The sequence below is a fragment of the Eschscholzia californica genome, unplaced genomic scaffold (genome assembly GCF_041429995.1).
Source record: "Eschscholzia californica isolate CP2 unplaced genomic scaffold, dmEscCali1.0.p SCAF_4, whole genome shotgun sequence".
Classification (NCBI taxonomy): domain Eukaryota; kingdom Viridiplantae; phylum Streptophyta; class Magnoliopsida; order Ranunculales; family Papaveraceae; genus Eschscholzia; species Eschscholzia californica.
Window position 1 is genome coordinate 13,393,180 of NW_028238461.1, and position 10,448 is coordinate 13,403,627.

General features: G+C 34.4%; 1 protein-coding gene across 1 annotated transcript; it reads right to left on the minus strand.

The window, feature by feature from the left end:
• Window positions 1-1,920: 1,920 nt before the first annotated feature.
• On the minus strand, window positions 1,921-5,448 carry LOC147542893 (putative zinc transporter 10). The gene is made up of 3 exons (XM_086635260.1): window positions 4,666-5,448; window positions 2,762-2,911; window positions 1,921-2,540 (listed from the first exon to the last, which is right to left on the minus strand). The coding sequence occupies exons 1-3, from the start codon at window positions 5,404-5,406 to the stop codon at window positions 2,235-2,237; spliced, it is 1,197 nt and encodes a 398-aa protein (XP_086491386.1). The 5' UTR covers window positions 5,407-5,448; the 3' UTR covers window positions 1,921-2,234.
• Between the last annotated feature and the right edge of the window lie 5,000 nt (window positions 5,449-10,448).

A 10,448-nucleotide genomic window follows, 5' to 3' on the forward strand; every position in this document is an offset into this window, starting at 1 on the left:
ATCCAATATTTTTTGGCATTCCGACAATGATTTTTTGTCGATTTTAAACAAAACAACATTATTTTGTTGTCACTCCTAAAGTTCATACTTTGACGTTTTTATACGACAAGATATTAATCATCACAACCTTTTAGTTGTTGACATTTTCTTCATACAATGATGACCAGCTTTACATACATGAGAAAAATACATGTAATTTCATTGTCATTGATTTTCGCTCAATTTTTGACCGCAACTACCAACCTTTTGGTTGTGACTTAACCATCGTTCAATCATCTTCCAACGCCTCCACAATCTAAGAGTTGCAAGAAGACAAATACGACGAATCAAGAAGTATTTCTTTTTTCTCTCTCCAAGTCGGACACTTCAAAATTTACGTGCTCCAACTTGCGGGGGGGGAATCAAATCGATCCCAGACACGGACCAAGGCGAGAAAGACCGAGTGAAAGGCATAGTAGATCGAATCGACTCCTGCCCCCTCTACTTCCAAAGTCTTCTTTCAGTCCTCAAATCAATCAAGAGGGGGGGGGGGGGGGGGGGGTAATAGGATACGTTACATAAGACGGATCGAAAATAGGAGATCCGACGTTCAAGATAAGTTGCAGAAATAATATACGTGTGTAACACGTGTATGTACGTGACAGATCGAGAAGACGATATCCGACGATCAAGAAGAATTCAGAATATTGAAGATATGTGAAGATTTAGTTTCTTATATTCAGAATATCTCTTGTAACTATCTAAGGTAATATTAGATAGATTTTGTATTATTTCCTAGTTTAGTAATCAGAAACTAGGAAACCCTAAACCCTAAGTCATCTATAAATAGGAGAGGGTTCTAGGAATTAAACTCATCGAGTTATGTCTGACCAATGTAACCGATCAAACCCACATACAATCGTATGTGGTGAATTATTAATAAAGAGTTATTTCTCCGTGGATGTAGGTCTTGAGTATTCGACCAAACCACGTTAAATTATCGTGTCTTTATTTCATGTCTATATTTCCAATTATTATATAATCGTGAATTTAACATGGCCCTTCAACCCTGTCTCTTCTTCATCTCCCCGCTTGTTGTTAGTTTGATTACAACTTGATCTTGATTTTTTTCTCTCTAAAAATTTTGAATTATTCAACACAAATAGAATTAGGATTTCAATTATAGGTATGATTTTATTGGTTTTCTTTACTATATGTACTTTGAACTTGTGCCAATGTTGAAAACAATGATTTTGGGAAATTTATGAGTCACCGAGAGATAGAGCGAGACTGAGAGTTTTGTTAAATATTGACAGAGTCCACAGAGAGAGAAGATAAGTGGAAGAAGAGAGGAGAAAATTGATTTAGAAGCATTTTTTTTTACGTAGCTTACCAAAGGACTCCAATGAATTAGTATTAAAAAACATTTGGTAGCCCGAAATGGTCGATAATGTTGACGTAAACTCTAAAATTCTAGAGGTCTTAAGTTTGATTTCGAAGCCGAACTTGTGACCTCTAAGATTTTGGAATTTATGTCAACACAATCAACCAGTTGGGCAACCAAGTGTTGACGAATCCTTAGTTGATTGTGTGAGAATAGTCCCACATGGGAGAATGGGTAACTAGCAACCAAGAATATAAAGTATAGGTCCTCTCCACTCATTGCCAATTGATTTTGAGTTGGATGGCCACAAACTTGACAGATTGAACTTGTGTTATTAAAGTATAAATAAATCAGTTGGACTGTGAATCATAGTTTAATTGCGTTTTAGGCCCGCTCTTGTAAGAATTTAGTCAAAGATCATAGTCAATTTCCAAAAAGAACACTTATCTTGGGGCTAATAAAAACACTTCTAAATAATCTGTATGCGTAGTGGTCTTCGACTCTTGCATCAGATAACCTTAATAATCTATGGAAAAGTAATTGTTAGTTAACATGAATTGATCAATATTAAAACATTTTCTTTTTTATTTGAACTTAATCACCATTTTAGTTCAGTGTCTGAGAGGAAAAGAAAAATACAAGAAAATAATTACATCATTGAATTACACATTAATACACACCAAAGGAGAAACATAAACCCTATTTGGCCCAAAGCATAGCCCAACCAAGCAAAACCATTTTCAATCTTTGCTTGATTGGGGCATGTGGGGTTATTTCTTGTTGGGCCAAGTAGCATGTTCCAAGTAAAAAAGAAAATGAAAACAGAGACAGAATTAGCTTGGATTCTTAAGCCTTAGTGTAGTTAATCATTTCAAGCCCATTTAGCCATAAGGGACATGCCACCAGCACCCAAAAGAACAGCAAAGTAAGACTTGATTTGAAGCTTAATACTTCTCTGCAACTTAGGGCCCATGAAATCAGCAGCAAGTAGGTCAACCAAAGCCATATAGATTAATAGACCAGCTGAAGATGCATTCAATAATCCCACTGTTATCAGAGATTTAGGGCTGTTTTCTTTGTATGTACTTGATAGTCCAAGCCCTAATGCTATCCCAAATGGTGTGGTCACTGAGAAGAAGAACACCATTATTGCTTTCTTTACCCACTTATACTCTGCCTGCATATACTCCATCAATAAAACATGAACTTAATTGGCCACTAATGAAAAACAATTTAACGATCTTCACAAACTGTGATGTTTGAGTTAAAGTTAGTACTTTCAGATTTTGACATGATGGGCGTGGTGCGTATGAGTGTTGGAACATTTGACAAAATCGACAAATTTTATGGGTTAACAAGCCAAGATGAGTAAGGGTATGGTGAACCCTAATTATATACCTGGAGAATGCAACCGCCAAGACCCATTCCTTCGAACATTTGATGGAAGCAAAGTGCAGCCACGAGAGGCTTAATGGTGCAAGTATTGTTCGATGCTCCCATTGACAACCCTATCACTATCGAATGAACAACTATTCCCAATTCTAGTACCTGCATCCATACCCATATCAACATGACTTAGCAGCGGCGAGGCCAGAAATTTTACTATGCGAGGCACGTTCTAGTAACAATAAAAACATGAAGTTTTAGGGTTTTTGTGAAATGTGATAACATTTCATCTTTGTCTTCATTTCTTAAACTCTTATTAAGTCTCATGACCGGGGAAGGTTTGACATTCTCTCATCGAGGGAGAAAATCCTTCAATCAGAGATGGGAGTGTCTTTCTCTGCTCCAAGGGGTAACTCATTCGGTTGGAAAAAGGTTCTCCTTTTTTTATCGCTTACTGTTTGCCAGATATGAATTCTTCTACTAACTTTTTTTCATTCTCTTTTTATTTGGGGCGGGTGACAAAGAAATATTTTTTAATCAACATGCACCCATTTTTAGCTCGGCTTTGGCATTACAATAGCGTTGCTTTTAAACAAAGAACAACAATAAAAATGTTCTCGTTTTTTGAGAACGATAGTTATTGACTATTATATATAGTTGTGCTTATCTTCTTTGTTTTATAATATATTTGACATAGAAACATTAAACTGATATAATTATGATAATCATGATCAGGTTAATGACTTAACCTTAACAAGAAGTGGTGATAGATTCAAACTATTGTTTTGTCAAATCATAGGAGAACCTTCAATGTCTACATAGAAATTTAATAACCGTACACTAAGGACATCCTGAGTTTATTTCATTTTCTTTTGTTGTAACTGTCAGGGAACTTGGTAGACAATTTCAAAAATTAATGTCGACATGACATTAATTGGTGATCAAATCAATCTATTTTCAACTCATCTGTTAGTATGTATAGTATTCTTTTTCAGGTCTAGTTGTCTTAGGAATTTTCATTTTTATAAAAGAAAATTGGGCTGAAGACTCAATTTTTAAAAAAATTTAGTTAAAAAGGCAAGTTAAATTGTTTTGTTAAAAATCCAAATTTTTTTTTTTTGAATTGTTCAGCGTGTGCCTCGAACCCTTGACCTATAGGTGGAAGATTATACCTCTTACCACTCTAACCAAGAGTTTTTGGCAAAAAAAAAAAAAAAAAAATCCAAATATTGCAAGACATTGCTAAGCTGTAAAACTATTGTAAGGTGTTGCAAGACGTTCCAAAGCTGTCGCGAAGTGTTGCTAATAAAAAAAGGTACTCAGGGAGGTAAAGACTAAAAAAAAATTGGCTGATCCTTTTTAACCAAAGACCAATTTTTTTTAGAGAGTTTTGGCCAAATTTCTCTTTTTATAACTGCTATATACTTATTAGCATGCAAAAATATAAACTAAAAAGTACGGAGCTAGCCTAAAAATACGTTCCTTACTAAAGAGCAATAATTTGTGTAAATAAAAATGATTTTGTGTAAATAAAGATCATAACTAATTTTTGTTATCTAAGAATACATTTTTTTGTTACAAAGCAGGTATGACAGTTATAAATACCATTTTTCTTAATAACATGTTTTTAATTACGGAATGGGCGCTTTTTTGTGTAAATAAATAAAGCTGTTTGTAAAACAAAGGACCTCCATAATTACATAATTTCTCCCTTTGCATAAATATTGTTTGTAAGAGTAATTTTTTTATCTAAAAAAATTCTAATAAGTTTTTTAATTATGACAATAGTCCCGCGTAAAGAAAAATTAGCAATCAGAATACCACAACTATGTTCTACCTACTCATTGTCAATTGGTTTTGAGTTTGGATATAAACGAACTTAACAAACATCACTAGTAGAGGGAGATAATTATTACCATGGCAACGACGCGATATCTGAGTAATTGAGTACCTACAACTGTTCCATTCTTATTGTCTGAACCATCTTGTGTAGTCATCCCATGGTGGTGATGACCATGAAAGTGTGAACCTGCAGTATCAGAAACCCTAGTAGTAATATTATTGGAATGGTTAGTTACCACTCCCATCTCTCTATCATCATTTTCAACTCCTAGAGTAGTAATAGGGTCTGGGTTTATCATCCCTTGCTGTTTCTTCATGTTCTTTTGAGTATATAAACTAGTAGCCATTGAATCCACCATTAAAGTAAAAATAGCAGAAAGCATAGCAACAAAACCAGTGAATGGAAATTTATGCCATGGGTTATCAGACAAGCAATTCGATGATAACATATCGAAAGAGTCGGGTAAAACATGCATAAATCCAGTAGCAAGAATGATACCAGCCGCGAAACATTTTATGATAATGAAAAGATCTCGATCGGGTTGTAAAGAAGGAATCGAACGCGTAAAAAGTGGTAAACAAACACCAATCATACTAGTAATTAGAATTGAAAATATGGCAATTATTTTGAGTGAAAGTGCTGAGGATTTATTTATACAAGATGATGTTTCTTCTGTTTGGCATTGATCATCTGATGTGGTCTGAGCTGATACTGATGTTGGTGAGAAGATTAAGATGGAGGAGAAAAGGTAGAAGAAGAAGAAGAGGGTGACTATATTGTGTTTGGAGTTGAAAAATGTCGAAGAATGAGCCATTTTGGTGATTCTCTTTTGTGTTGAGAAGTTTGTGTTTTTTTCTTAATTATTTGTTTCATTTTCTCCTTTCTAATTATAAGAAGGAATTGGAGTACAAAGCACTAAGTATAAACAATATTTTCTATTATAAAAAGATACAATTTCTAGCACACGTGTTTCGTACCTACTGTCACGTGTTCACGGGTTTCAGATAGAATTACTTATCGAACAACTATAACTCCATCTCGTTACTGATTTATGTTCAAAAGTTTGAAGAATAGTCCACCATCTCCAGGTGTGGCTGGACTCCTACTCCGCAATCCGGAAGGCATAGGTTCGATCCCATAGAAGTGAAAATCCAGAACGTATTGAACTTGAATATAAATAAAAGAAATCTAACTTAGATTGATTTTTGGGTCCTCAGGATGGCCTTTAAGAGTTAATAGATGGCCTTTAAAGGCTCAGGCTGTCTTATATGGAACTGTTATAACACTTATTCAATTCATGACATAAATTTTTTATGTATTTTTGTATTATCTCTTCATTATGTAAAATGGTTTTGTAATGATTTTTGTTGTTCATTTCAAAAAAAAAAAGGGGAAAGCATCCATTTTGGATGGGTGAGATTTTACCATGAGTTGTGATAAACAATTTTTCCTCCATCTCTAGGTTTCATGAGCAAACAACTCTCTAAATGAAAATTAAATTTACAAGAAAGTCAATTAGGATGAAATGTCAACATCTTTTCCACAATTTTAGTTATATAATTAGCATCTCTCATCTAATAACAAAATGAATCAAGTTGGTCTTAATTTTTCATTGACCAATCCAAATCATTCACATCAAGTAATTGTTTAGTTCAATAAGAAAAATCTCTACAGTTCATTAGTAGCTATAGGATAAGTTGAGAAACTCAGAGACGGAGAAGAAAGTGTGATAGCTGCCCGAGAAATATCTCTTTTAAATTCCAAATAAGATATGTGGTCGGACAAGATCTTAAGAGAACTACTTTTGTACTTCTTTTATCTGATCACTTATTTTATCCTGAACTTAGTCGAGATAATTGGTGGGCAGAAAAAAAATATGTTTTCTTCTAGTAATATTTTACTTGGTCATGTAATGGAATATGATGATGGATGCCAAAACATTTTGATGGTGATGGGATGAGGACACAAGAAAAGGTACAAGTTGCAATGACTTGTACGGGTAGAGAGAGGCATGTTTTAGGCTTCTCAGATTAGTTATTATAGTTAAGTCAACCATACTTGCGTTGGGCACATGGGAAGACTGTGTTCGGCTTGTGCCTTCTTACTTCGGGAGGGGCTAAAGACCCCGCCCAAAATACTGTAAGTTCCGGGATTACACATGGGGCCTCTCACAACGTATGTGCAATCCGGGGCCTACAACCAGGGCCGTGCCTAAGAATTTCGGAGCCCCGTGCGAAATTTGATTTTAGACCTTTCATACAACAAAAAATTACAAGCAAAAATCTAACGAAATGCAAGATAATTTACCCGTAAATAGATGAAAACTATAGAAGAATCCAAATACATTTTGAAGAAAATAATCGTAGGATAAAAAATCCATCTTTTAATATCATTTTTAGGCCGTTCGTACAACACAAAATTATAAGCAAAAATCAAACAAAATGCAAGATAATTAACAAGTAAATAGATGAAAACTATAGAGGAATCCACATACATTTTGAAGAAAATAACCGTAGGATAAAAAATGTATCTTTTAATATCATTTTTATAGGAGATTTAGTCTAAAAAACCGCTATCACTTAGATTTGTGAACCAAAAACATTTTTTACTATACATTAAATTATACTTATAACTACATTTAATATAATGAAATTCTAAATTTTCTTAGAATATTGGATATCAATATATATATATATTTACCTATTGTTGGAATTTTATAAAAAATTATAAAATTTCTATTCCTTAAACTCACATTAGACGATATAAGAAATCCACCTAAAATAATACAATAGTTAAGAAAAAGTGTAGCGGAGCAAAAATAAAGGTTGATTTAGCAATATTACTCTTAACTTCATAAAGTCGCAAAAGAAAATGAAAAAAATTACACACGATGGCAATGTGACTCAAACCCAAGTTTCTTGGATGGAACTCTCAAGGCTGACCAGCAGAGCTAGTATAAGTTATGTGTTTAGTATGTTGTCTATATTTTTAATATATGGATTTCCCTTCAGCCTTTTTAACAAGTAGGCCCTTGGTGAAAAATTATTAAATTAGCGTGACAACTTAATTGATCAAGAAAATCATATTAGATTCTTCCTAAAAAAATTTAATTTTCTTCATTTTCCAAGTTTGAGATTTCGACGGGTGATGATGGCCATTTGAAGAACACGGTGGGTGATTGGTTTTTTGAAGAAGGTGGTGATGGAGATTAAGATACAACAAAATTTCTTGTCCCCTTATGAAAATATGTATGTTTACACCCAAAACTGTTGTCCATATAAGAACTTTGTTTATCCATATATTGGCAACCTTTACTATTAGCCTTCTTCTAATTGGATTTAATTTGAACCGTCTGAAATCGGACTAGTCTAAGTGCTTTCGAATTGCCTGTTTGTGAGTCTTAGAATGATCAATCTGGGGCCATAAAAAGAGTTCAGAGAAGGACAAACAGCAAACTTATAGCAAAACTTTTTTGATGAGAACTTAAAACTAAAAAACCATTCTTACTTTAAAGCAGAAATAAACGAAGGAGCTACATTCCAGATTTTCTTCTCGGTATTGGTTTTACCCCAATTGGCGAGTGCATCTGCTTTAGAGTTGCATTTCCTGAGTACGTGAGTGAAGATGATGTCTGTGAATTGATTTCTGAGAGCCAGCTACGTAGAAATGATGCGTCTAGATTGCCAATGAAGTCCGTCACTCTGGTTATTGGGGAAGTTGATTAAATAAAGATTATCACTTTTGATATGAACATATTTGATTTTGAGTTGGATCGCCCACATGATCTTGTAGTGAATGGCTAAGCTTTCGCATTCATCTGCATTTTGGCCTCGAACTTATGGCAAAACTTGGTGGCTCGAATAGACTCACCTTTAAGTTAAACTCATAATTTATTATTTTATTCGGTTAATTTTATTTTGATCCCAATTTGTGACTAACTTGTCATTTTAACCTCCATAAGTGCCCGGCAGTTCGATTTGGTCATAAGGGCCAAAGAAGTTTCAATTTTTTCTGGAAGTATCTTTGGGGCCAACATGGAATTAGTTCTCAAAAGCTTTACAAACATTAGAGCCACCTCATCTCTTTCTTTCTACTTCATTTCATCAAATCTTTCCTCCACCTAATTCTTTTCGCCACCTCATAACCTTTTCCCACGAAGGTCGTCGGCTAGCCAAATTTTCATGCGACCTTTAAACTAAAATAAAATATTCTTTTTTTCTTCTGTATCCTCTTCTTCCCTCTCTCTCTCTCTCTCTCTCTCTCTCTCTCTCTCTCTCTCTCTCTCTCTTCTTTCTTTCTTCTTCTTCTTCTTCTTCTTCTATCCCTTCTATCTCTCTCTAAACTATCCGACAAAGTGGCTTCTCTTCGTCGGAGATTTGGTCTGCAAGACCATTAGGGTCTGGCGAACCAGATCTGAAAAACCAAAGCTTCAAAGATCTGATTCTGATCTACAAACTAAACCTTGGAAGGTCTGGTTTGTGGTGAACTAGATCTGGCGAAACAAATCTCCGACAAAGGGAAGCGCCTTCGCCAGAGAATTCAGAGGGAGAGGGAAAAAAGAAGAAATAAGAGAGAGGGAAGAAAGAAGAAAGAGGGAATAAGAAGAAGAGGAGAGAGAAGCAAGAAATTTTTTATGTGTGTAGTTTGAATGTCACCAGTCGGTTGCTGAAAAATTTGGTCGGGCGACTGGCTTCAGTGGAGAAGGTGATGAGGTGGCAAGAAAGATGAATTGGAGAATAGAGGTGACGAAATGGAGGATAAAGGAGAGATTAAGTGCCTTTAATGTTTTTGAATATGTTTTTTTTTTTTGAAGATCTGGGTGAGTGATTTCTGCCACGAACAACGAAGATTTGGGGACGAAGAGCTTAGGAAGCCTTGCCATGATTTATAATAAATTTCGGCCATGACTCAAAATCAATTTCGGTCATGATTCTCAATCAATTTCTGCATGATTCACAATCATTCTCCATCAATTTTGTAACACCCCAAGAGAATGTAACTGGCGAGTGAAGAGATGAAGAAGAGTTGTCTTGGGTTATTACGCGCCGAGGAAGATAACGCGCCAAGGAAGATAACACGCCAAGGAAGATAAAGGAAATTTGACCACATCTCACCTTCTAGATTAAGGGTTTCATTCACTTTCTTTCAGTGGGTCAATAAATTTGTTATTTTTAGAGTGGGTAATAGGTCAAAGGTTGAGGATCGTATCAAAATCAGAACGAACAACCAGATTTGTCTTTCGAGTTGTCCCAGTCAGAACTAAACATTGTGTTTTGTATAATAGATGTTGTTATAAATTGTTGACAACATATATAATTGTGTTATTATAAAATGTTGACATCATGTATGTTGTTAACAACATATATAGTACATTAGCCAAAATATTATTTGTTTGTTAATGGGTTTGTCAAATACAAAGGATAATATGCATAACATTTTTAAATTTTGCAAAAGACAAATCAAAAAATGCTTTAGTCTAAATGTTTCTGTCCAAAGCAAGAAAAAAGATGCGTTGACCATTTCTTTCTTCACAAGATAAATCAAAAAATGTTTTGGCCAAAATGTTAATGTTAGTTTGTGTATGTCAAATGCAAAAGATAAAATGCGAAACATTTTTGCAAAACATCTTTTGAGCAAAAACGAATTTGTTTAAAAATTTACAAAATTGTTGAGAGCAAACTAAGATTACTTTGACAATAATGATGCAAAAGTTTACTTTGACACCAAAAACTGTCTTTACATGTTACTTTCGACGATTATATATTTCCCGTAAAAAAAATTTAATTGTAGAAATTTTAGGCTAGTCCTGTATAGTTTCAATTTGTGGCTCCGCCCTTGGTTTAATGGTTATGAGAA

Excerpts from the sequence above, each read along its gene's own strand:
- LOC147542893 (XM_086635260.1), bottom strand. The coding sequence starts at position 5,406 with ATGGCTCATTCTTCGACATTTTTCAACTCCAAACACAATATAGTCACC. Across the intron at positions 2,912-4,665 it reads GATATCGCGTCGTTGCCATG|GTACTAGAATTGGGAATAGT; the intron begins GTAATAATTATC and ends GTATGGATGCAG. Across the intron at positions 2,541-2,761 it reads TTGGCGGTTGCATTCTCCAG|GCAGAGTATAAGTGGGTAAA; the intron begins GTATATAATTAG and ends GAGTATATGCAG.